The sequence below is a fragment of the Oryzias latipes genome, chromosome 11, assembly GCF_002234675.1.
Source record: "Oryzias latipes chromosome 11, ASM223467v1".
Taxonomy (NCBI): domain Eukaryota; kingdom Metazoa; phylum Chordata; class Actinopteri; order Beloniformes; family Adrianichthyidae; genus Oryzias; species Oryzias latipes.
The window spans coordinates 13205239-13233145 of NC_019869.2; the positions used below are offsets into that span (position 1 = coordinate 13205239).

General features: G+C 36.7%; 1 protein-coding gene across 3 annotated transcripts in view; it reads right to left on the minus strand.

Annotated features, from left to right (window-relative positions):
• Positions 1-27907, minus strand: part of csmd2 (CUB and Sushi multiple domains 2) — a 279666-nt gene that overhangs the window by 51855 nt on the left and 199904 nt on the right. For all 3 annotated transcript variants that reach the window (XM_023959868.1, XM_023959867.1, XM_023959870.1), the window contains exons 34-43: positions 20334-20429; positions 19903-20106; positions 16078-16202; positions 14405-14501; positions 13401-13505; positions 13146-13264; positions 7546-7615; positions 6263-6379; positions 5890-6099; positions 1543-1731 (exon numbers count right to left, since the gene is read on the minus strand). In XM_023959868.1, the coding sequence (XP_023815636.1) occupies positions 1543-1731; positions 5890-6099; positions 6263-6379; positions 7546-7615; positions 13146-13264; positions 13401-13505; positions 14405-14501; positions 16078-16202; positions 19903-20106; positions 20334-20429 (1332 nt within the window). The remainder of the gene's footprint in view (positions 1-1542; positions 1732-5889; positions 6100-6262; positions 6380-7545; positions 7616-13145; positions 13265-13400; positions 13506-14404; positions 14502-16077; positions 16203-19902; positions 20107-20333; positions 20430-27907) is intronic.

Here is a 27907-nt window from a genome sequence, read left to right on the forward strand (position 1 = left end):
ACACAAACATGTTCACGATAAAACCCAACCAAACATTTTGACAGAGTGCCATGTCTCTCTCAATATCTCTTCAACATCAGTAACCCTTGTGATATCCTATGGGGGTCAAGATGACCATTGACGTGTTCTCCCTACCATGACAAAGGTGGATAAAGGTGGAAAGGATTTCATGTAATCCATGGACAACAGTGAAGATCACAAATCATTGAAGAAAAACGTTCAGCGCATTGTTTTGTGGGGTCCAGATGACCCCACAAGACAATGTCAAAGTACCTAGAATAGCACAAGGGCTAAACAAAAACAATGTCCTTTTGGAAAAGGGAAAAAAAAAGCTTTGGTGTGGAAAAAATTGTTAAAAAATAAATAAATAAATAATAACGTTTTTAGAAGGAAGTTTTGTCTTTGACTTGTTTAAAAAGGTAAAAAAATTAATTTTTCAAACAAACCGTCACATTTACTTACGTTGTAAAAATAAAAAGGCTACAAACACCTCAACCTATTGTTTCTAAAATTATATTGTAACCACTGTATGTTTATTAGATTCCATCATTTATTCGTTTTTAGATTTCTTTCAACAAATAAATATGAATCAAATGAAGTACGGATACTTGAAACTTTAGTGTACACAGGTAATGGGAAGAGGACAATGTTGTCAGACAGCAATGCTTTAGAAACGCAACATTCGAATATTTTAATATTTCTCCTGCTTTATCACTATTTTATCACACCAGGCCAAGGCCATCAAAACTATGCCAACCAGGAAACCATCCAAAACACGCACACAGACTAAAGGCGCCAGTAAATACATGCAGACAAAAGTGTACAATAGACAAAAACTACTAATTTTACCTAGAACATTTATTTGTACATGTGTAAATACCTTATTATTGCTCTAGGATGTATATTGCAAGTTTTGCTGCTGTGAAGTTTTTCAAAAAGCATAATAGTTTAATGTGGCAACAAATAATCACAATATTGATATGTTCTGTCCATGTATCTTTGTCAATGTAGGTTTTTGGTTGTGCCAAACCAAAACACAGAAAATTGTAATCAAGACATTAAAAATCTCTTGCTTCCTCAGGATTTACAGCCCTTCACACTTCTCCCGACTTGTTTAAAGTTCTAGTGTCACAGCCATCACCTCCCATGTAATTTGGCCTGCCTTATTGACTAATCGACAGCTGGAGTGTGAGAATGTGTGTCAAGGACGAGTCAAATGAGAGATCATCCATTATTTTCCCTTTTCCTCTTTTTTTCCAGCCTTTATTTGTCTCCACTCCTCTTTAGCCCTGTATTGATTGTCTTTGAAGAGTACTTTGCCTCATTAATATGGGATAATAATTCAGCTTGATTACATTATTCATAATAGATAATAATTATCTCCATGGCTGCAATTTGCACTAATGATGCAATATCTGGTATGGAAGTTTTTCTATAATTAGTAACATTTTGCATTCAAATATTAAACTAGTTTTCCACTGAATTAAAAGCGTAAAATCGCCAAAACACTGGAGACATCACAGAAAATGTGACAGGACTTGCCTTCACAGCGAGGAAAAGGATGATCCCAGTTGCGGGTTGTACCATGCTGACAGGTGAGGATGGCGTGTCCCATCAGCTGATACCCCGGCAGACACTCAAAGGAAATGGACTGGCCCACATTATATCCAGCACCAACCACTACTCCATAACGAAATGGCTCTGGGTCTGGGCATTCCTGCAGCTCATATGCTGAGGGGAAAATAAAAGCAATTACATGATTTAATTAAATCAGCTCTAAACATGCCATTAAATCCTGATACCTTAATTAAGTTCTGCTATAATGAGCTATATGGTGCTCTTGAGACAAAAAAAAAAGATGAGGTGATGATTTAAGAAGCCCGATAAAACCAAAACAAAATCCAGGAATTTTGTAATGGCCCCTATTAGGAAGGGTATCGCTGCAGAAAAACAGTGGGAATGCACATTTTGATGATAGCTAACATCACACACACATATACAGTGGAGGAAATAAGTATTTGATCCCTTACTGATTTTGTAGGTTTGCCCACCAAAAAATAAATTGACAGTCTATGATCCAAACTTTAGGTTGATTTGAAAAGTAAGAGATAGAAAATCAAGAAATCAACTTTAAAGAATGTATATACATTTATTTGCATTTTCATTGAGGGGAAAAAAGTATTTGATCCCCAATTAAGCGCTCTGGTTCACACAGACCAGTTAGACTCCCCTAACTTGCCTGTCAGCTGTAGAAAAGACACCTGTCCACACAGTCAGTCCATCAATCAGACTCCAAAGTCTTCAACATATGAACAACTAAAGAGCTTTCTGTGGATTTAAGGGAGAAGATTGTAGACTGGAACAAGACTGGAATTGGGAGAAGACGAGACTCTGCTTAAGAAGGCCCATATACCGGCCCGCCAGAACTTTGCCAGTGAGCACCTTCATGATTTAGAGAGTGATTGGGAGAAGGTAATGAAGTCAGATCAGATCAAAACTGAGCTCTTTGGCATCAACTCAACCCATCGTGGTTGGAGGAAAATATATACTCCCTATGACCCCAAGAACACCATCTCCACTGTAAAGCATGGAGGTGGAAGCATTATGCTTTGGGGGTGGTATCTGTACAGGGTCACTTCACCGTTTGGATGGGAGGATGGGTGGAGCCATATACCATCAAATCCTGAGTGAGAAGCTCCTTCCCTCCACCAGGAGGCTAAAACTGGGAGATGGATGGGTCTTCCAACAGGATCATGACCCAAAATATACAACCAAGACAACCTAGGACCAACTGAAGAAGAAGCAGATTGAGGTCATGGAAGCTCAGCCAGTCTCTGGACCCGGTCCTAAGCAACAGACACCAAATCTGAATGATATTGAAGTCATTTGTAAAGAAGAGTGGACCAAAATTCCTCCTTATTATGCAGAAACTTGATCACCAACTACAATAAATATCTGACCTCTGGGGTCAGATATTATTTTTTAAGGGTTTTTCAACGAAGTACTTTTCAGCCGGAGCGTTTAAATACTTATTTCCTTCAATCAAATGCAAAGAATAGTTAGTCTTTAAAATTGATTTCTTTATTTTTCTTTTTGTTGTTTCTGTGATTTTCTATCTCTCATTGTTCAAATAAACGTGAGGATGACAGACTGTCTATTTCTTACTAAATCAGCAAGGGATCAAATACTTAGTTCCCTGACTGTAGTTAAAAAGCCACCATGTTTCTGGTTCTGCAAAACAGTTTCACACAAACTAGTCTTTTTTGAATCAAACAAAGTGGGGAGTTTCATTTTTAAAAATTTGAATTTATACACTTAAAGCTGACTGGAAGCTGTTAATACAACAAAATACAAGACAATATTGTATTTTTTAGTGTTTTTGGATGATCGTTCAAACAAAAGAGTTGAATCTGGAACATATTATAATAGACTTTCTGTAATCCAAAACCAGAACAGACAGGGAGCCTTGAAGACTCACATGGCTAAAGCAGTTGATTTCTACCGGTCACAGCTTGCTTTCATGGGGGATAGCTAATGCAACAGAGGACAATCTCCAAATACAATGCATCATTTATATGCAAATGCTCAAATTACCTATAATTATGTAAACACTCTTCACTACCTTTCAATTTGCTGGCTTTGTTGAGGAAAAAACACAAACTTCGTGTATTTTACAAATTTAGAAGGGGGCAGTTTTTTTCAAGCTAAAGTGAAACCTTTAGATGACGCACAGTCGTGCAGATTTTTAACACCTTTGTTAAAAAGTATCAACAAACACTTGTAATTACCTGGTTGCATGTGCTCATTAACCCACACAATGAATTGGTGCTAAGGGTGTTTTCAAAATGTTAATGTTAAAGCTTACACCAAGGAGCTGCTAATGGCACACAGGTTTACCTCAATACACAATAGTAAACACAACACTACTGATCAGATCTTCTCAGGGTTATTCTACTCAGCAACAGCTCTTTAAAAACTGAAAAAATAGAACATTTTACACATTTTCAGCTAATATAAACCTACTACCTTGATATATAAGATTTTAAAAATCTTAATCCACAGTAATTAACCCTGTAAGGCCCACTACTTCTAAGAATTAACGGAAATATTTCAATTTAAAATATTTTTTAAACCCTTTGAGGAAATCTACACACTAAAAAAAATGAATTCAATTTTTTTTACAAAACATAGATATTAATAATTATGACAGGTTGGGTAATTTGGTAAGTTTTTGTTCACAATAATATTAGTTTAGGAGGCAAAAATACTGACATGATTGTTCAATACACCTTATATCCCCACTGTCTCAAATTTAAACCACACCATTTTTACATGATTTAACTAAATTATAAGGAATTATTATTAATACATTTTGAAATATATCAATACATCAATAAGTCATTTAACAAAACTAATAACAATTTATGAGGGTTTTGTCACCATAAAGTGTTGTAAATTTGCTAAACTTTCCCCACCAAAAGTGTTTTTGAGATTCCCTTGTAGAATGACGATGAACTACAGGGGAGAAATAATATCCATTAGGTTTTTAAGGAACATTTGGATAATACTATTCAGATAGAGGTCTCAGAAATGCATGTAACACATATTATACTACTGATTATAGCAGGTTTAGATGTGTCAGACAAATCTTTCAAACCAAATGAGCCTGGTTAGTGATTTATAAGTACTATTGTAAATAAAAGTTTTGTTTATGATTACGTTTCATTAAAAATAAAAAATAAAAAAGGTACTGTGTGTGTTTGACAACTTTGATAAGATGTAAATGTGTTGGAGAACAGATTTTAGAAGGATCTTTTTTTTTGATTAAAGTGATTAAAGTAGCAAGGAAGTTTAAGGAAGCTTTTTTGTTGCTTAGGTAACCACCATCTAACCACCATTCAGCATGGTTTCCAATCACTAATCACTTCTCTTCAAGGTCAGCCTGAAAAGGCTCAACGAATTGTCAGAAAAAAATGGTTGAAAAAATCTACAAGCCTGGATTTGCATGTGAAATAAATTGAAATATTTGATCTCCCTGGGCTCTTTTAAAATACTTTTAAATGAACGTGAGACAAAGCTTTCAAACTGTAAATGCTTTTATGATTGAGTGTGAGTGTTTATAAGGGTTGTGTGTTATTGTTGTGCTGCTGCCTCTTGGCCAGGACGCTCTTGCAAAAAGAGATTTTTAATCTCAATGAGTTTTTTTATCCTGGTTAAATAAAGGCGAATGAAAAAAAAATGATATATTTATTGCTAGAACCCCAAAGTACAGTGAAAATATTGCCACCCCCCCCCCTTTTTTTTAAAGATATAATCTCAGCCAAAAGAAAAGCACCACCACAACACTAAAATGAGGTGCATCAAGAAAAAACAGGAAATTTAAGAAAAAATATAGATACGTTCAAAGTGGACACATGTGATCATAACATGCACTGACGTGTTACATAGAAATCCTGCTGCCCAACAGAGTTAGAAAAATTAAAAATAAAATAAAAATATTGGTAAACTGAAAATGAATCAAAGCTTTGCAGTCACCAAGTTTAGGGCCTGCTAGATTGAATTTCTCTGGCTGGACCTTAAAAGGGCTCCATGTCTACAAAACTCAAGCGGCATTGTCAGGACGAGTGGGCTGCAATCCACCCACAACAACGTCAGAAGGGGTTAACTTCTGACAGAAAAATGATACTTTCAGGTCAGGATGCTGAAGGGAATTCTATAGTAAGTGAAGTGTACCCATTATTTCAAGGCTTGGTACTGTTTTTGTTGGGCTCTTATTGACTAAAAGATACCGGACGTTTGTTGAATGATACATCAGAAACTAAATATGTCTTCACAAATCTTTTTTGGTCAAAGGAACCCCATAACCAAACCATAACTCTGGGTTCTTACCTTGGTATTCAAACCTGAAGCCTGGTTTGTTCTGTGAATGGTCACTATGGAAGTATACTGTGGTCTCATGGGAGGTGGTGAGAAGAGGGGAGATGACATCTTGACCGCTGAATCGACCAATCACAGGGCTGGTATCCAGAGGCCCATTACGTATTTCAAGAAAATCATGGTTAGCCTCAGTGGAGAAATTAAGGAACTGTATGTGGGCTCCTGGGAACAGACGATTGAGTCAGACTTTAAAAAAAGATGTTATTTTATGAATTAAACAAAATTCCAGAGTTTTCTACACCTAACAGTAAATAGAAACTGCTATAAAAATGTAATTTTACTCTGAATGTAAAAATGCCAATGTGACATGCTGCATGTTGCTCACCATAACCCACTGGCAGGTAGATTCTCCAGGTGCAGTCACTGTTGCTAGGGTAGTTGCCAGGGAAACCAGGACTAAGAATCATTCCCTCTATCTCCTCATGGATTCCTCCACACTCAGCTGGCAGAATCCAGAGAGGAGGAATAAAAGAAAAGAAGGTCTTATTAGCATCTGCAGACAATTGATTGTCCAATAAGATAAAATAAAACACAAAAAATTACAATAAAAGCCAGTTTAATGAACCATAAAAACAAATAAAATCAAAAAGCTTAGATAAACTGAACCTTTAATACTTGAAAATATTTGACAAAACAAACAAAATCATTTCTGTAATATAAAATGATTGATAAAAGATTCAATTAAAGGTATTATTTCTCAGAATAAAAATAGAAAAAAAGCATTTCATAAAGACAGTAAAGAATAAATAAATCATGTAAAAAGCTACACATATCACATGTTCATGTTTTAGACTTTACTGCATCAAAGACAACAAAGAGAAGCGGGGAGACATAAGTTAAGGGATCAGGGAGAACGTCCAGCAAAAAACAGATACTGACATCAAAATGTCGCCAGCAAAAAGATGTGAAGAGTGAAAGAAGATGAACAAGCTGACTATTTGAAATAGAGACAGGAGTACTAAAAAAAATAAAAAATAAGTGGATAGGATTAAAAGGCAAATGGGGACAAAAAAGAGAAAGATAATACACATTGTGAGAAAACCACCAGAGAGAAAAATGGTTACGTCTTCCTTGAAAGAAAAAGTGAAAGGCTAAATGTTATCCTGTAATAGGCAAAAAAAGCCTGCAGCTATCAGGAAATAACTGATGCCTGTGATCACAAAGAATCTCCCCACCGTTTCTTCCAATCCCGGTTCAAGATGGAACTAATTAAACCTTATTAGGTTGTTCTAATAAGTGCAACTCGTTTGTCAAAGCTTTTCCAGAGGAAGGAGCGTTGACAAAAGGAGTGCCGCTAATGCAGTTTCTTTCAGTGCATGTATTAAAAGCACATGCACTGTTAATCATGGTTCAAAAGATTTCACATGTTGAAAAAGGAACAGGGAATAAAAAGTACTTTAAGAGAAAGGTTAGCTTTGGCATGTGAAACCTAAAATAAGAATTTATTTATCTGAATTTCCTACGTTTGATAGTAAATAGAGATACAAATAAGTGATTTAATAGAGTTTAAACACTTGACAAATAAAAGAACGCGGACGGTTTGCGCAAGAGAGCAGAAGAGGATCAGGAAACCGAATGAAATACACTATTTGAACAAATGTGCTTTACCAATGCAAAGAGGAGGTGGGTAGTTCCATCGCCTGACAGTTCCAGGCATGCAGGTGATGTGGGAGTTCCCCTGTGAGAAACAAAACGGACGCTCAGGAAAACCAAAGCAGGAAACCACAGGTAAATTAGGATCTTGGCAAAGTTCCGCCCATCTCCAGGTGACAGTACGGATCGTAAAAGATGTTAAAAAAACAAAGGAGGCACGAGAACAAAAGAGACATATTGATGGGATCCCTGTCTATTAAAACTTGGATTTTTTCGGACTAGTTTAATAATGAAGAATAAAATCTTATTTAAAAACACCAACAAACAAGTATAAGTCGCATTTTTGAGAGAAATTTATTTAACAAAATACGAGAACCACAACAAAGAAAAATCATAATTATTGGACTAGATAACGGTACCAAACTGAATCTCTGCACACGTCACTACTGTTATATATTGATGCTTATTTATGAGACACAGGAGGAGTCTAATGTATCAGTGCAACCTATGAACAAATATTCCAATAATTATAAAGAAATGCCAACAAGTCAACTGAACTTCATCTCACTTCAAAACACTAAATCTGTTGAATTATTTTTCCTCTGTGTGCTATGGAACAATTCCAGCAAGGCCGGCGTAAGAATGAGTGGGGTTTCTTCTTCTGAGTTGATGTCAGTATTAAATACTGATCCACCTACAGCGCCCTCTGGTGGTTGTTGCTATTTCACACCTAATCATAAGTCGCCCCCAAACATAACAATGTAAAACAAAAAAACAAAATAAAACATGACTTATTCTTCAAAAAATCAGGTAGTTTCCTTTCATCCTGCTTAAAACAGATAAGTTTATTGTTTTAAATCTTGCACTTACCTAAAATCTGGACATAAATAAATGAAAAAAACTGGCTGCCAGTTAAATAAAAAGTAAAAGATTCAAACAAAATCATGATTTTAATGCAAGTCTGACTCAGGTGATCTTGGAAAGATGATCGAACCCTGTTCTAAGCAGCTAATATACGTCCTGTTTTTTTTGTTTCTTTTTGATTTGTCTGGGCCCTGTCACTGATTTCATTAGGATGAAGGTTTGACACGAGTTTTAGAAATGTTTCAAAATTGAAAAAAATATATAAATATATATATTTATGTATGAATCCCCTTTTCCCCATCCTCTTGAATTTATGGCAGAGTTACTGATTACAATCACAAGAAAGTCTTAGATTAAAAGGCTTTGTAATCTATGGCTATTCATTTTAGGAATCAACAAGGCAGGATAATAGTCACTAAAAGAATAATGATGCTGAAACTGAGCAAAGGTTATCCGCCCACTGATGTGAATGGGGTACAAGTCAAAAATCAGTGTATGTGGGGGAAAAATGGGACTCCCTAATTATTTCTGACAGTGCATTTAACAGTTTCTTTTGAGCAGCAGTGGCACTCTTCTTATCTTGTGCATGCACCATAAAGCACATCCCATCAATGATATCTCTGCTTCAGATGGGGGTAACACTCCAAGATATGCTGCAATGCCCCAGGAAAAATAAGAAAACTAGACTTTAAACTCACAATCTATCATTTATTCATTTGCTGTTCATTTATTCATAATTAAATGTTAGAGATATGCCTGGATTTCAGTGGAAGATGGAAATTTGATTTCACTTGGGTTTATAATCTGCATGTAAAAGTAACCACTGCAGTGGAAATGGCATTATAGATTGATGGAAACTCTGACAGTTGGATATTTTTAAATACAATTTTTCTGTCATTTTAAAAAGAGACATGACTGTGTAAAAGGCCAAAATGTCAAGAATGTTTAGCCATCAAGTATACTAAACTATCTATTAATAAATACATTTGAACTACTGCATTGTTAAAATTGAAGTCCTAAATTTGGGATTTTATTGTTCAGACAAACGTTCTTATCCAGCTCAGATGTTTACAATCTTAGAACATCTTTATTCTTACCAAATAAAAACGTGTATCACAGGTATTATAGCGTCAATGAATGGTCTATTTATTCAACATATGTGTAAGGTGCACTGAACTACAAGGCTCATTAAGAGTCATGTCAGTCAGACTTTATTAGCTGCGTTCACACTATCTTTAGAACTTGTTTGTGACACATTAGTGCATTTACAATGCCTACAACACCCAATCTTGTTTGCAACACATGAAAAAACCAGAGTGCTTTGCTAAAACAAACATCGCTGTGACTACACTAACTCCCAACCTTGTTAAAACCCAGTTTGGCTCTGTTACACATTAGCTACCTTAGTGTGTTCACCATAACACATAACCTTTTTAGCAGCTCATAAATAAACTAAATGTCGCTAAAACAAACGCTACTGGAACTACGCTAACTCCCAATCTAGTTATTATAACATAAAAAGAACACAGTTCGACACTGTTTCACGTTGGCCGGGTTAACGTATTCAAAATAACACACAACCTTGTTTGTAGCTCGTAAATAAACAAAATGTCGCTAAAAGAAACACTACTGTGAGGCTGTGAGAAGACCTTGGGCTATGTCCGAATTCCCACCCTAACCCCTATTTAGTGCACTATATAGGGGCCATTTTCTAGTGCTGTCAGAATCTACAATTCCAATATCGAGTGTCCTAGAAATTTCCTAGAAGTCTCTGCGAAAAACCAATGGGCATCAATGCCCACTATATTGGCAAATGTAGCCCACAATGCATTGGGTCGGAACAAGTCCTGCCAAAAAAATTTATTTAAATACACGTTTTAATAAATCATAAACAGTTTTATCTTCATAAGACAGTATAAGAGACAGTATAAGAAGTATAGAGCATGGTCTCCGAATTGCTTTTAAAATTCAGGGCACTACATGGTCCCACACTATAAAGTTTTTTTTGTAGTCAGAGGTTAGGGTGGTAATTCGGACATAGCCTTTATTTGAAACTCGTAAAAATAACAGACTGATTTGGCCAAAACAAACTTCGCTGTGACCATGCAACCTTTTTAGTGATACGTAAAAAGAGTACAGTTTGACACCGCTACATGTTAGCCGTGTTAGCGCAGTCCGAGCAAACATTTTGACAGACCGCCTTGTACCTATTAAAATCTCTTTGACATCAGTGAGCCCAATTGGAATTAATCTGTATGATTAGAAAGCATATGGTCGTTAAAAAAAATTAAGGCTTCATAGGTAAGCTTTATAGTGCGGAAACTATGGTAATACACAAGCATAAGACACAATGGCTTTTAAAAAGTTATATGCAGAACAAATAAAAAAATACAATCAAAAACTCTAAAAGGAGGTGGATCTAAAAATAAATGTATTCACATCAAACTGGCTTGATTGGTCAGGCCTGAATCCGGATATTAAATTGATTCAATGATAGAACAACCTCCTAACCCATTGAGTTCAATATGATGTCAATCCCCCTTTTGCAGCTATTACAGCTTCAACTCTTCTGGGAAGGCTGTCCATAAGGTTGAGGAGTGTGTATCTAGGAATTTTAGACCATTCTTCTTCCTCCACACACTGATGTCAGTGGAGATGCCTGCCTCTTAGTCTCCGCTCTTTTCATCGCAAAGGTGTTCTATCAGGTTCAGGTTAGGACTCTGTGCAGGTCAGTCAAGTTTATCCACAATAGACTCGGTCATCCATGTCTTTGTGGACCTTACTGTGTGCACTAATGTACAGTCATGTTGGAAGAGGAAGGTGCCCGCTCCAAACTGTTCCCTCAAGGTTGGGAGCATGGACTGTCTAAAATGTTTTGGTATCCTGAAGCATTAGGGGGTTCCTTTCACTAGAACTAAGGCCAGTAAGAACTAAGCCCAAGTCCTAAAAAACAACCCCACACCATAATTCCTGTATTTGTTGCACAGGTGGCATCCTATGACAGTTCTACACTGAAATGCACAGAGCTCCTGAGAGCGGCTCTTTGCTTCACAAATATTTGTAAAAACTGCCTGCATGCCTGAGTGCTTGATGTTATCCACCTGAGGCCAGACCGAGTGATTAGAACACCTGATTCTGATCATTTGGATGGGAGAGCCATTACTTTTGGTAATATAGTGTAGGACAACAAAAAGGCTGGACATGACTGAAAACCCATAGACGGTAGTAAGATGAGGCACCATAATGTGACAGAACAAATTTTCTATAGAAAATATACGTACGTGTATTATTTAAGAGGGCTGGTTTCACTGAAATACTGCATTTTCAATTTAAGTTTCAATTCCAAAACTGATTTTAGGATCAATTTAACTGTAAACTGTTTTCTAAAACCAATTTGATTTGTTCATGAGAAACAGTTTATTCCATATTTTGTGATTAAACAGATCAAAGAAGGAACTGTCTTTAGTAAAATTTGTAAAATTTGGCAAAAAATACCTAAATAAAATATGTTGAGGTTATAACTAGTTTATGGCTTTATTAAATCGCTTTTCTAAGAGTTCTACGTAAAGATTTATCTATTCAATGATTACATAATCTTTAAACTATGTTGCTGCTAAAACAATTGAAAAAACTAGAGTTGTAGTCAACGTAGTAGTTTTCCATTTTTTTCTCTTTTTCAGATCAGATCAGATCAATAGGATACATGTTATAGTTTACAAAATGTTATATTTTATTGATAATTTCTTTTTACTGCTTTATGATCTAGAAACATTATTATTTAATAACTGTAACAGTACTTCTGTCAGGATCAGTGGTGTATTATTACAATGTAATAATAAATATGAGAAATATAATAAATTTAAGAGTACATATACATGTTATTATTTAGTATATAGAAGTAGGCCATAATTTGTCTCTTAAATGGACATTTTAATATAAAAAGATGGTATTACCTAAAAAAACAAAAACAAACAAACAATAATTTTCAGTATATGAGAAGCTGAAAAATGAAAAATCAAAGTAGAAATGATAAAAAAAAAATCCCAAAGGGAGCGAAATAACTCTCTCTACACCTAAGAAGCTTGAATCAAAGGCAACTGAACTTTTCTTTTTTTTTTTTTCTTTTGCGTTTGGAGACGCTTCCTCACTCCTTTGAAGACCTTTCCCTGACTAGTAGAATGTTTCAGGCATGTGAAATGTTAAAACTTTCATAATCATGTAGTCCACATGTCCCCGGTGTCATTACCCACTATACATGTTTTCATCGCATTACAAAAATTACATTTTATTATTCAATGAAAGAAGCATGGCAGTTTATATAGTTTATAAAGCTGTTCTATCGCCATGACTGAATAAAACTTAGACCAGCAAAATAATTTTTAGTTTCATCTATTTCAACCAAAAAAGGCACATCCTTTTTAGACATTTGCTATTCCTTTTGTATTTTATTGATATTTCATTTAGCTAAACTTTCATATTTTACCTTTATATTTAATGAAACTAAAACTTTTATATTTCATATTTTACTTTTTCATTATTTGAAATTGTATTGTTTATCCAAATTATTCAGTTCAAAACAGCCAGATATCTTTCCATGTCAGTGGAATTTACAGGTCTCAACAAAATTGAAATTTCTTAACAATCCGAAGCTTTCCTGGCTAATTTGACAAAATGTTTCTTGATCTAAATGCAAAATTAGCTGCAAAAACTAAAATTTTAATAGAGTTTAGCAGATGTCAAGATAAAGTTACCTGTAGAGTGTAGCCTGGTTCACATTGGAAGGACACCACATTATTCATCTGAAGACGGTCGCCAATCTTAATGCCGTTCATAGGAACTATAGGCTCTGGACAGTTTGTCAGAGAAACAGCTGAGGGGACAAAATAAAGGCAAATAAAGCAGAGAAAGATCAAAGCAGTACGGTAATTGTAGAATATGAATGTGTTTGTGTGAGAAACACATGCAAGTTTTTTCAGTTATTAAAAGTATTTTGTTTTTCCACTGACTTTTGTATTCCAGCCTGAATCCGGCTGCAGATACGCTGATATCAGAGAAGAAGTGCAGGTAGAGCTCATTGGAGGTGCTGTTGAGTAGAGCTGGAACTGTGGTGCCTGAGGGACAACAGCCATGAAGCATAAAAATCTATACATTTTCCATTTTTTTGATGTGATTGTGTCTTTGGATGAATAAAATTGTTTCCGACACAATTAAAAAAATGTCATTAGTTTACATTTTACTTCCAAACTGGATGCACTTCTTTCAAAAAGTTTCAAAGGACATGAATTCTGTCTTCTAAAATTTTTTGCGAATACATTTCTAATAATAATTTCATAATTTAATTTTCTAAGGTAGTCCTCAGAAAAAAAAGAAGCAGAATAAGAATTAACTTTTCCTTTTTATTTATTTATTCATTTTTGATTATGTAAGGAATTATTCGTGGGTTGTCTTTTTTTTTTTATGTAAGTTGTCAAAATACTTTTTTTCTTTTCTTTTTCTTTGAAGAGGCGGACTGCTGTGCCAAATCCTGTCTAACACACCCAAAACAATGGGAGCAGAAATAACTATGTGGAACACAATGGCTCACACTCCTCAAACCGCTCTTCCATCTGAGACACATCAATTGAAAAAAAATAATCATCTTGGAGAATGTCATTTTTCTTTATGAATACATTTTTAATAATCAAAATAAGTCTGTGTTTTCAGGTAGGGTGTTACATGCTAACATGCATTGATTTGGTTTCAAAAGTGAAATAAATGAGATCTGATTTGCTGACAGGAATAACAAGCCATAAAACTCTGAAGTGCAAACAGACACAACTAGCCAAAGTTTGTCAGAAAAAGCTCTGATTCTCAAAATCAGATGAATTGGAATCGGTTTGGGGCCAAAAAAATCGGATTGGGACATCCCTAATGTAGCATCTGCTGCATTAAAAGTGTGTGAGGTACCCTGTTATCCCCTTTTACTTTTTTTCCCTCTAAATTTCTAAATGAGCCATCACTCAAACAGTACCTGAGAAGCTGCCAAGCAAAGTGTCCGTGTTATCGCCGCCATCAAAAACCTCCAGCGAGTCCCAGTTCTGCTCTGTGACGAAGCTGATTACCTGGATCTGAAGCCGACATGTTCAAGACAGGTGGAAAAGAAATGCAATTAGTTAGGTAATGACAGGATAATTAAAAACTAAAATATGACGTAACGGATCAGAACCTGCGACTGATGTGCAATAAATCCAGAAAATCAAGGATTCAAGCCCAATATAAGGTTGTCTAGGAAGGTAATACTTAAATAATAGACTCTGTGTTTAGCTGTTACATCTAAGCTGACCTTAATGTAGATGATTTTTTTTAATTATATAAATTCAAGCTATCAGTTGAAGAAGAAATCCAAAAGCTTGCATAACATGGGACTGTAAATAACTTTTAAAAACCTAATTTGCCTTTTGAATTTCTGTAAAAAAAAAAAAAAAAAAATTAATAGACAAATAAAAAGGGCTTATGCTGTGTCAATTACTACATAATTGCCCCAAGATTTTGTCTAAATGTCATTCTTTTCCGCAGCATTTTTGATGTCGTGTCTTATTTTGTTTTTCACTCTCGAAGCCTTCCTTCACTTTTTCTTTCCCGTCCGTTTCTCTGCTTCTTCCCTCGACGGTTATAGATTGGATATGTGCCAATTAACAGGTCTGCATGGGCTCTGGCACACTGAGCTCCTGGAGAGACGAGGCACATCACAGATTGATCTTTCATTAGGGGGCCACGGCAAATGTGCCAACAAGGCACCTCGCTCCTTTTAAGTTCTCTTCTGGATCGTGACACTCCAATCTAATGTGTTTCTGGAAGCTGGGAGAGGAAAGCAGCAGTGACACAGGGAACGTGAGATGAGGACCTTGTGGGGATGGGAACGATTCGGCCGCCAAGCGAACGGACGTCATTGTCGCTGTTGGAAAACAAATGGTAGCAGCGGTGATCAGGAATCTACACCTTCCTGGTTTATTCTTTCAGAGAAGGTACAGTTGGCTCTATGGTGCAGCTTTCCAGTCATTTCGCCTGAGAGCTGATGCGGTGTTGGTGTATGGAGCAGCATAGCAAACAGGCCCGTCTGCCATCTTGGGTATTTGACCTGCAAGGACGGTCAGCTGAGGAGGCGGGCTAATAGTTGAGGGACGGCTCGGAGGTTATTAAATGCAGGGGCTGAAACAGTGGCTGGAAAAACTCTCAGCCGGCACATCAGCAGGGACCCGGCCCAGGTTTTATGTGGAACCGTCACACATTTGGTACACACACAAAAAACGAATAATATGCAAACTAAAAAAAAAGGATAAAGGATAAAGGAAAGGTTTTAAAAGATTATTTTTAGATTTTTATTAGCTAAATTAAATTTTACGTTAGCTCAAGGTCAGTTTGATTCCTTCATAAAGAAGGTTACAGGTATGGATCCTTTTTACTAAGCCTGTGGTAATAAAGAAAAATATCCCAACAGTAAACAGAGACATTCAAATTACTTTGAGGCTTTGTGGTCCAAAAAAGATATTTCTCGTCTGGGCTCATACTAAACAGGGCAGCTTTAGAAAATTCAAATAAAAAATAAATAAATAAATAAAACCCCAATTACAGAATGCTGAGGCTGGATCCGAGCCAGAATTTTAACAAGAAGAACCCCGCCCCCCACCCCCCGTCCCTGCAAACCTGGATTCCTGAGCCTTCAGGAACAGTAATCTTCCAAACACAGTTGAGACTGTTGAGGTATGGTTCGGGGAATCCAGGAGACAGGATGGTGCCAGTTCTTTGGGTCAGATTACCACCACATGGAACTGTTTGATAACAGAGGAGAGTTCGCTTAGTTACAATGAAGCCGTTCTGTAATAAACTCAGAATGAATGAAATCCAAAGCCTGAAAACATTTGCATTCAAAAAAACAAAAAAACAAAAAACAATTAGGTAATGAATAATGCAAGCTTTCATGTGCAAGCGGAAAAAGAGAATTGAAAAGTGTTTCAAACTGAATTCAATAAAATCATAACTTGACTGGTAATCCGTTGGAGACTAATACCCAACAGCTGCTTTTCTTGTATGTAAAGACTGAAGGTTGTTTTGCTTTGTAAATCCCGTATGTGTTTATATTTCGATGTATCTGTAAGTGAGTCCCTTTGTGTCTGTGTGCGCCCCAGAGCACAGCTCGCCACCTGTGTGCCACACGGCTGGATCTCATTGCATTGCTGCAGGCTGCGGCTGGCAGCCTGCATCTGTGTCAAAACACCAGTTTGAGCGTCTGGGGCAAAAAGTGTGAGGCTGGCAGGAATGCAGAAAGGATGGAAAAGGAGACGAAAGCAAGCAAAGAAACCACTAGAGGGCAAAATAAAAAATAAAAAAAGTTATCACATGAAATGTAAAACAACATCACAGTGTAGTTTGGAAGTGATTACCATATTTTCCATACTTGTAAGCCAAATTTTATTTCAAAAGAAGCCTTAAAATCCAAAGCATCTTAAATATAGATTAGTTCTTGTTGTGTTTACTGATGTCAAAATAATTTGGAGAGGACACAGGGCTCTCTAGGACAACGTCTGTTTATTTTTAGGAGTTACAAACAAGGTTGGATGTTATTAGGAAATATATATAGTAAATATGCTAACGCACCTAGCTTGTAGTGGAGTCGGACTTTGCTCTGTATGCGCTACTAACTAGGCTGAGAGTTAGCGTAGTCACAGTTACGTTTTGTTTAGCTGTCATGTGTTGCTAACAATATTAGCGCTATGTCTGAATTCCTTCACTACTCACTAAATAGTGCACTATATAGTGTGTTCGCCATTTTGTAGTGCTGTCTGAATTTACAATTCCAAAATCGAGTCCCCCTAGAAATTTCCCAGAAGTCTCTGCAAAAAACCAGCATGCATCGATGTACACTAGATTGGCGAATATAGACCACAATGCATTACGTCAGAACACTATTTGCCAAAAAATGTGTTTAAATGTATTTTCAAATTCAAATTAAATTCAAATTAATTTTATTTATATAGCATTTTTCATGTACAAAACAGCTCAAGGTGCTGTACATAAAAACAAAACAAGAATGCAGAAAACACCAATCCCAATGAACGCAATATAATAATTAAATAAGCCCCGCACAATGAAATACACAAAAACAAACAAAAGTAAAAGAGAAATGACTAAAGAAAAAAAAAGAGGGAACCCATTTGAAGAAATATCAAATGTTACATTCAAAAGAAGGGGTTTTTGAAAAACCCTTTTCTATTATGTTTCACAAAGAGATTTGCTTATATTTTAACTCACGTAAAAATACAAGAACAATTTCCACTTTTGTTCATAGGCTAATTAGTTTTACCAAAACTCCTTGTGTATGATTTGTGTTTTTCTCATTTCCATCTTTTATTTTCTCATTGTTTTTTAATGTTTGAGAAAAACATTAGTGTTTGCTATACTAAATTTTAATATCTGTGCATTATTTTATCTTTTTTCTCTGACTGACAGCAAAAATGGCAAATGCAATCTAATTAAAATGTGTCAAAGTTGGACTTTCAATCAAATCAGGAAGTAATAAACAAGGGATGATTAATGACTGATTTTTATGCTTAATTAATTACTGATTCTTATTCGTAACATTTTTTGTTGAGTCTAGAGGTTTCTACATGACTTTTGGGCTGGAAAACCGTGACTATCCAACAACACTGGCAGAGATTAAATAATGATTTTATTATGATTTTATTTTATCTAACCTTTATTTAATAAGGTAAGCTAGCAACAACATCTTATTTACAATAAAGACTTGGGATTGAAAAGAACTTTTAAAATTCCAAAATACAGTGATCTGAGCAGCTGTAAAAACAGTTTTACCGAAACACAAATGTGTTTTTAAAAGTATGAGTTAGAAAAAAACTACCTGAATATTAATATGCATTTCATTGTGATAAAATGTTAAAATTAATTGTATTTAATGATCACAATATTAAGCACCTGTATCTCATATACAAGTTGCTTTTACCCAGCCAAATTAACAGAGCTTTTATTTTGGTAACTTAAAATATTTTTGTCCTTAAAGGGAACAGTCAACATTGTCTGATTTCCACAACAAAATATCTTTCAGTATAAGAAAAAAGAAAACAGATTGAATGTGCCTTAACCGATAAGGTTTTAAAAGTATGATTAAAGAAATAAAGTGCTGTTTAATTCCAAAATTGCTTAATGCAGCTTCTCCAGTACTTTTAATCTGTTTAGGGTTTTTCCTTTTACAAGTTACTTGAAAGGTTGGGAGTTAGTGTAGTCACAGTAACATGTGTTGTACTGCTGTTTGTGTTGGAAACAAGGTTGGGTGTAATTGAAAATATGCTAATGCTGCTAAAATGTAGTGGTGTAAGATTGTGTGCTATTTTATTTTATTTTTAATGTTACTAAGAAGGTTAGGTGTTATTGGAAATACGCAAAGCTTGCCAACGTGTAGCAGCGGTAGACAGTGTTGCTATTGTTGTGTGTTACTAACACAGTTGGGAGTTACAGGTATTATGAATAAACTACAGACTTAAGGCCCGTACACACCGGGACGAATATTCGCCAGCCGTTATTCTCCACGTTTTTTGTGTACACACCCAGGCGAATTTCGCTGACGATGAGCCGAGTGAACATGCAATTTCATTACCTGACATTAGATGGCGCTTAATGTAAAACAGAAATACCCCTGTAGACAAGGTGGCACTGCGCAACTTTATGCTTCTTAAAGTCGCTTTTCACTCAGAAGAAGAGGGCAAGTATTTACGTGCTTGTCAGAATCATACAAAGAAAACATGAATATTCCAGCACCAGTAGCTCCAGCTCCAGTTCCAGCGATGAAGAAATTATTTTTCTTTTGAATGATGAAAGACGCCGGAAAAGACGTCGATTTTGGGTACATCCCATAGTTACGAGAAGAGAAGAACATGGGGAGTTTTATCGACTGGTAGAAGAGCTGAAAATGTATAATGAGCTTTTTCGGGGATATTTTAGGATGTCCGTCATTATTTCTTCGCGGCAGTGTAGACGCTACTTGGCGTCTATCTTCTTCGCTGGTATGTGTGCTCAGAAAGGCAGTTTTGTGTTTGAGTGCCCCCAAGTTGTGTTTTACTGTAACTTCAGAAGCTCCAGACACGTGTGCAAAAGCGCCATTCTCATTGGTTGTATAGCTTTAGACGTGGCGCATCAAACCAAAAAAACGAACCCGAGGCGTTTTTAAAAAAGTGACGCTTTGACGCGTGCCGTTTTTTCGCGTCGGTGCGCACACTCACATTGGTGTCCTTTGTTTAGTCACGAGGCGTTAAACGTCGGCGAATATCGCGTGCGAAATTCGTCCTGGTGTGTACAGGCCTTTATCTATGAATTTTTTTTTTCTCACTTAAAGCATCTTATAGTTTATTGCGCCTTGTAGCATAATTTCAAAAATAGATCATTCATTGACAATGGACCTTGCAATCCGGTGCATACGGTAGTTGTTTTTTCCATCAGTTTCCATTATTTATGTCCTACCGATGCAGCTGGGTATGGAGGTGTTCCACTGAGCCAGAGCGTTGGGAACAGTCAAACATTCAATGACACTTGATCCCTCCAGCAGATAACCTGGGTTGCATTCAAAGCGGACCAAGGCACCGACTGAAAAGTTGTTGCCCATACGTCGACCGTTGCGGGGCTCGGGGACGGAGCTGCACTGAGTGGCACTGGTCCGGGGAACAGCTGTGGACAAGAAAAAAAAGAAAGACCTGTTCATTGCTTTTCTGGTTTTCTGCACTTTCAGCGAAACCTCAGACTGCTGTGCCTCTCCGAGATGAAAAAAGTTGCTTGCACTTTTTTTCAGGGGCATGACCCTCAATAAAACTTGAGGCAAACTGCTTAAATAGAGAACATCCAAAATAAATAATAAAAAGAGAGTGTATGTGTGCGTGTGTGTGTTCTACACTCACCCTGGTAGACAAGATGGAATCCTCGAGAGCTGGATTGGCCTTTGGAGGTGAAGCGAATCAGGATTTGGTTGGAGGTCGCCAAGGGCAACGATTCCCCTGAGAAAGAAAATGGTTAAAATTACAGCCTTTAACTTTGCTTTTACCTGTTCTTTTTATTTTATTTTTTGCAAAAAGTCTATATTAGATTTCCAGTTTTTCTTGTTCAAATCAATGTGTTTTTGATCTCACAAAAATATTTTAAAGGTAAAATTTGTTAGGAAAAGAAAGGAAACGGTGACAGAAATAAACAGAAATATTGATGTTTCCTAAATGTATTAGATAGCAGTAAACCACAGGTACATGCTTTAAATACAATTTTCCACATATCTAAAAGTTTGATTTTGCAGGAGCTTCCTGTTTTTTCATGACATTTTTAACTATAACCGGAATTTTTAAGTACAGCCTTTAGTATATACTATTTTTTTAACCATATTAAGCTGGTCAAAAAAGAACACATATTTCCAGTGGTTGTCAAGTAACTGTAGTCAATTTTCTTTATTAAACATAGGAATTGTAAAATAAAATAAAAATAGAAAAAGTAGGCTAATACTGAGGAGCTGATTTTCCAATTTCTTCTAAAATAATTATTTTGGTTTGGTAAAAAATAAATTGTCTTTCTTTTAAATATCAATATAAGAGGCAAAAAAGTAGCAGAAAAGTCAAGTGGAGCACAGTCTGCAATTGACTTAGTTATCTATTACACCAAATGTTTATCGACTACTTGCTAAGAGGTGATTGGAAAACTCAGTCAAGCAGTTTGTTAGGCAGGGACCAACAAGGGATCACATCTTTGCAATCCAAGAAAAAGAAGAAATGCTGTTTATTGAAAGTGGTACATACATAGCTGCATTATAGGAGGCAGGATGTAAATCTAAAGGGGGTTGGGTCTGGAGCAACCAGCTGTCAGTCTAACAGACGGCTGCACTGTGGCTTTATTCACGGCCTTGGCAGCCTACGTGTTACTGTGTCCTTGAGTAAGACACCTAACCCCAAGACTGATAAACAGCAAGGAACGACTGTTTTGCAAGTCTCTTAAAAAAATGGACATTGGTCGAGCCCTAAAGAAAATATGTGCTAAAACTAAATTCCCTGAACATTAACGCTCCCATTTATGCGCCTGTGTGCGATGATTATTTCCTTCAGGTTGATATATAATTCAATTCAATTTTATTTGTATAGCCCAAAACCACAACAACAGTCGTCTCGATGGGCTTTGTGCGGATAAATGTAGGGTAAAACATAAAATAAAAAGGATCCTGAATACATACAATTCAATAAAAAAATTCTAAACTGAACTAACTGAACTAAACTGGACATACCTGCCTCCTACGCGGTAAGGAAAAACTCCTTACTGTGTATAATTGCCTGATAGGACTAGACCGACATTGGAAACTAAACTGGGAGATGGACACTGGGAGGTAATCATTTCCACCAAGCATATTGAGTAATTGTAGATCCTAACAGCATTGTGGTAGAGATGCATACAATTATATAACAAACTGCTTTATGTTACATTTTCAATTTTATGTCATGTATTTAATGTAAAGACAGAGGGACCATCAGTAGAGAACTTGAGAATCCGCTGTCCCATTGCTCAAGCATGTGGCTTTTACTTCATTGGCTGTTTGTACAAAGGCAATCAGTTTAACACCGAGATTTTCCAACAGTTTTGAAGGACTCTTTACAATCAAGGTCTATAATGAAAAGGTATGGCTCAAAGGGTTACCCGACACGGAGCCACAAGCTATGTATTTTCTCAAAAAAAAGGTTCAGAATGGAGCTTTTCTATAGTAGCTTGCTTTTGATGAACAAGTTTGAATTGGTTCCAAATGCGTTTAGATGAAGTCAGGCCACACACATTTTCATTTATCCTTTTGTGTTCAAAAACATTTGAAAATGTAGATCTAAAGAACTTTGTGATGGCTATGTTGAAATAAAAATAAACTTTCCTTTGAAAAACCATAAATTCTCAAGGGGTCATAGCTGGGGGATAATAGAAAAAGTTAAATAAAGCCTTAGCCATATTCCCCCCATACAGGGGGTTGACATATAGGGGGTGCTGCGAGTTTTTGTGTTGTCCAAGCTCATATAAGGGTTGTAGAGAAAAACAACTGTAGTGTGTCTTGCAGTTCCCTTAAAACCCCTATGGTCACCTATAAAAACGGAATTTACGATTGTCACGCATATGGTAGGTTTATTGTGAAGTATTTGTAAGGATATTGTTAGTTCCATGCACTTATAACATATACTGCTTTTGTGCGATGCCCTTTTGCCACACTCTAGCCGTTAGAAAGTGCAAGTACTGGCCCCTTACTTTCCAGCGTGAGAGGCCACAAAGGGGCAATATTTGCATGACACGAAAGTTCCTGTAGGATGCTCTCACAAACTATGTACTGATCGTCTAATTTCCTCATTTCTAAAGCAAGTTTTTCACAGCTATTGGCAATGCATTTCCACACAGCTACTTTCAAAGAAAAGCCTATGTAAAATTCTCAGAGGCGCACATTTTGAGTTTTTGGGTTAACTCTTGTGTTTGCTAGTAGCTAAGCAAATTTTTACCACCGTTTTTAGGCTCTACATACAGAATGTGTGGCCATCGAACACGCGTTGCAAATTAAACCAGGTCGAACTTTGATCCCTTAAGGACTTGGATTTGGCAAGGCTTGTGGATGGCGTACCTTTTAATTCACGGAAGTTCCAACCGTCTGCATATTGATAATGAAGTAGAAATGAATAATTGCGGTCTGTGCCCGGTAAGAATTATATGACACAAAGTCTTTCATACATCACAATAGAGCTGTGAAGGACAAAACCAGAAACAAAATTTGCTTCGACATTTTCCACCAAACTTCTTAGAGGACAAGCAATACTAAACAGAAGCAAAAGATAAAGAAGAAGCCCTTAACATGGGATCTTGGATTGCTTGGTGTGGCTTAACTGTCAGACTGTGTACAAAGGGCACACACCTATCGCTTGAACAGGATTAAAGGGGGTTCTTCCATAGTATTTTAGGGGGTTAAAAAAGGAAAAAAATGTGTCTCACCTACTTCTCTTACATGCTTTTTTAAGTGTTTGCTATGACCTGTCACTTGTTGCACACCTGTAGAAAAAATGTACCTGCACATTTTTGCTCTACGGGTTCCCTGAGCCGTCTCCGGCTGATATTTTGCACTGGCCACCTTCCTGCCCCTTATAGATTTGCCAATTTTTCACCCGCAGAGAGCTCATATCCACAAATTAGGGCAGTTTTGACTAAGCCGTTAGAAATAAGATTCTTTCAGAATAGACATATGACCTAAAAAATAATAAGTGACATTCCAGTTTTCATCAGTTAATTGTGTACTAAAAGAATTTGTTGCAGTGGAAAATTTGTTGACTGACAAAGAACATGACACAAATTGTGAGCATCTTTCTTTTTGCTTCACTCAGTGAGCTGCTGACTGGCTCTCTGCAGTGAATCTCATTACTCTGTGTCTGCTTGCTGTCACACTCTAGTGGGAAGCAGACGCGCTTCCCCCCAGAGGCAACATCTGTGTGTGCGCAAGTGAGTCTATACAGGGTGCGTAGGTTTATGTAGGTTCATAATTTGGTGGGGGTTCTTCTGCATATTGAAATGTGGATTCTTTCTGCAGCTTCCATGGTCTCTAATGTGTCATTGCCATGATTGCTCAAGATTCTCAGTCGAATCTATGAGACCCGCTGGGAGGTTCATTAGAGAAAAGTCTTTGCATGTTCTGTCATAGTGACAGCGTTTCGTAATTCGCTGTGCAGGGCAGGTATTCATTCAGAAAGACCAAACATGCCCCAGCGTGTTTCCCATCAACCGGTTGGACACTTTCCAGCTCCAAAGCAGTTTGCCCTTAAAATGATCTTCTGCGCTGACACGCTGCAGATTTGTGAGGACTGATAGGACACTGGCTCCAAGTCAGTCATCAAAATTCTCCCCAAGTTGTTTGCGCGCACAGATTCAGATAAGCAGCTGTGGGGAATGGTGTCGTAAATTAATGTTTCCGATTTTTCAACGACAACTCTAAAAAAGCTTCGAGAAAGCTTTTTTCTTTTTTTCTTTGTTTGGGATAATGTTATAAAAATCTTAGCAATATGCCAGCCAAAAAAAAACAAAAAAAACAGAAGCAACAAAAGAACCACAGTTCTAAAAGATATCAAACTTCTACGTCCTTCGCTTTAGATGACCATGAGACAGCTGGCTACTAGAAATCGGCTTGAATATTTGCATTTAGACAACACTCCTTGTTTGTCCATTTATCTCATCTAGTTACATGCTGTCCCCCATGTTTATATTCCAAGCATAAACGATTCATTATTTCTGTTGTCTTTTATCAGCCAGTCAGCAATAAATGACAATCAGTATCTTTACTTCATGAAAGTTAGTTGCTTCAATCAAAAGACATAAATGAAAATAGAGATAGTTGAAGGCATTATTCATATGTGTTAATGTGTAATGTGCTTCTTTGCTTGAGAGTAATTACAGTACACTGGCTTGTGTTTTGACTGCTGTAATTTACCAAGCTGGACAAATAATATCCTGACATGCTCTATGAAACCCTTCACTAATAAACCCATCACAGATGAAACCACTAAGTGCGTCTGTCATCCTTTTAAGCATGTACATGTGTATGTTACAGCACCTGCAGGTGTAGGCATACCCCACTCTGCAAAACAGATGGGTTAATGCTAATTACAGCTTGTCATGCATTGGTTAAAACCCAGTCTCATCATCTTTTGATCTATTGCCAAAGTCTTCCCAGTGGTCCATTGATTAGGACCATGTCATTTTTGGCCAAAATAAAAAAAACAAAAAACAAAACCTGTGTTGTTTTCTGCAGAGCGGCAGGAGTTCAAAACTGTGCAAAACTGTTGATGCAGAACAAACCCATCCCCTTTTCCCGTCACCCATAACTGAGCTCTCTGTATACAATCTCTCCCACTAGCTTACTGCCCCTCACACACCCAATATAACATTAATTGTGCAACAAAAATGGTAAGCCAAATCTGAGCTATTCAGCTGTCCAGTTTTGATCCAGATTCCAGCTCAGACGAGGAAAACAAAGACGTTCATGGATCTATTTGTCTATTGGAACTAAGTGGCGCAGGGAGCTTGTGTTTTCTCTGTGACAAAAAAGCTCTTTTTCCAACTGCATTTTTTGTCTGCTCTTGATTCCCAATTTGAACAAAAGCATTTAAATCAGAGTTGTCTTTATAAATATCCTCTAGCATCAGAAAAATAACAGAAGGACATGCCAAAGACACAATTTTTATTGGTGTGGGTCTTTAAGTAGCGCTCTTTCCCTCCCAGAAGAAGTCCCATCTGCTCTGCAATCCCTCCTCAGATATCTCTGTGAAACTCCAACTTTGAGTCCTCAGTTAATATAGCATCCTGTTTATTGAGCTGCAAACTGGATTTTCTAAGGCTCCCCTGGACACAAACTAAAGTAATTATTTTGCTTTTTGTCAAACCACAGGGATTTCTGAAGGACAGCACTTTACTTCCCACCTCCCCAACTCAAATCCATTTCAAGAGAAGCTTGTCCCACCTGTTTTATGCATCACACCCATGAACAACACAATTTTTTTCTGTTCCAGTCACTGTTGCTGCTTTTAATTCTTTTTATAAAAGATACCAATGCCTTCCTCTGTTAAGGCTTGACTGCTATTTTGTAAATCATAATTCTTCATTCATGTTTACAGGTTTTTAACAACTATACTTTTAATAAACAATTATTCAAAAACACATGGTCATTCCCTTTTGTATCTAATATGTTGCAAAATTTGTATTTTAAAAAAGCACTTACTACCAATCGGCCCTCTCCAGCTCCATCTACAATCTTACCTATCAGCTTTTAAGATTTAAAGGCGACTTAACTTTTAACTTAACTTTTTTGGCTGTTTATCTGTACAACTGGGGCTTTGAAAGTGCTAACTGTTGGTCCTTGCCAAATTTTTGACAACAAACGTGTTTAATTCCAGAAATGATAAGCCGTCTGTGCTGCCCCCTAGAGATTGAAATGAGGTAGTAAAGTGGGATTTTGTGATTGTCAACAGATGTGAGTCCCACATCATTTGATAGGTTTCACGTCATGCTCTGCAGCTCCAGTATAAAAGCCCCGCCCATCTTTGAACTCTCCCAAGAGAGGCGGAGCTAAACCGGCTCCTGGTTGGCAGACAGGGAGCCGCCGTGGGATGGGGAGGCAGCCTGCTTGGGCCTCCTAAACCTTTCCAGGTAGCTCAAACTAACCTAATTGTCCCTGTCAGTCACAGATCCAGACCACACGTGCCCTGCTCAGCCCGCACCCTCTTTTTTTTTCATTTCTAAAAATTTTAAATCTGGCAATCAGCCTCCAACTGTCCTATTGTGTTACCCTTTCACCTGAGCAGATATAGAGTGAAGACAGAATTGATTATCTGAACTTATTAAGAATTGTTTTTGTACAGGTTTTGACATGTTTATAATTTTAAAAAATGAATAGAAGGTTTCATTTGCACACGATAAGTCTCTTTTAAAAACCCCTACTAACTCAAATTATTGAAAGTAAGGTTGTGGGTTTTTCTCCCTATTTAAAACGTTTTTTTTTGTGTACAAACTACTGCAAAGATTGTTCAAATCTCATTAATTAAATAATTTATGGATTACAAAATGCAACAATATCTGGGAGGTTTCCATAACGGTTTGGACAAATATTCATCTGGACTTATTTCTGTTCTTTTAAGCTCCATTGCAACAAAAAGCAGCACTCAAAATGTAACTTCTGTAGGGAATTACTGCTGAGTCGATCTTTTAGCACATATATTTGCTCTCACTGTGTGAATCGTAGTCAGAGAAGAGATCAGATATATGAGGTAAGGTACGAGTGCTTTTTTTTAAATCTCTGAATTTGCTCAGAGCTGGTTTGTTATAATTCAACGGTGTGTGTTGGTGCAGCTGGACACAGTCTTATTTACTCCTTAAGCCGGATTTCGCTCATTTACAGTGTACCATAGAGCCCAGGACTCCACTTAATTTAGCTTCATCTTGATCGGCAGAAAAGTTGAAGAATGGTTTTTATGTACTTGGAAATAAATTCAGTCATGAAGGGGTTAAAATCAATCCATCAAATGTTACTAAATTAAATTCTAATTCTACAAAAAAAAGTTACTCCCCCAAACATAGCCCAAATAAGGCTATAATTCTAATCAAAAGGGAGGCATTGTACTTTTCTAATGAAAAACTGTATTTGCTTAAAGGACTACGGAGTCAAATTTAGCACTCTTCACCATGGGGTTGAAATGCTGACCTGGGACTAGATCTTTTGTATTTCATTTTATTTTTTTCATCATTTTATTTTTTTCAGGAATGGTAAAAAAAATTCTATGAATTTTGAAAGACATTCCATATCTGTTTGAATTAGCTCATTGCAGCAGTGCTCCTTAACAGCTGATGACGACATCGCTTTGGCTTTTTTGCAGAAACTATGACATTCATCAAAACAAACGCTCAATGTAAATTTGGGATTCAGGAATCCAGATGAAATAAATGT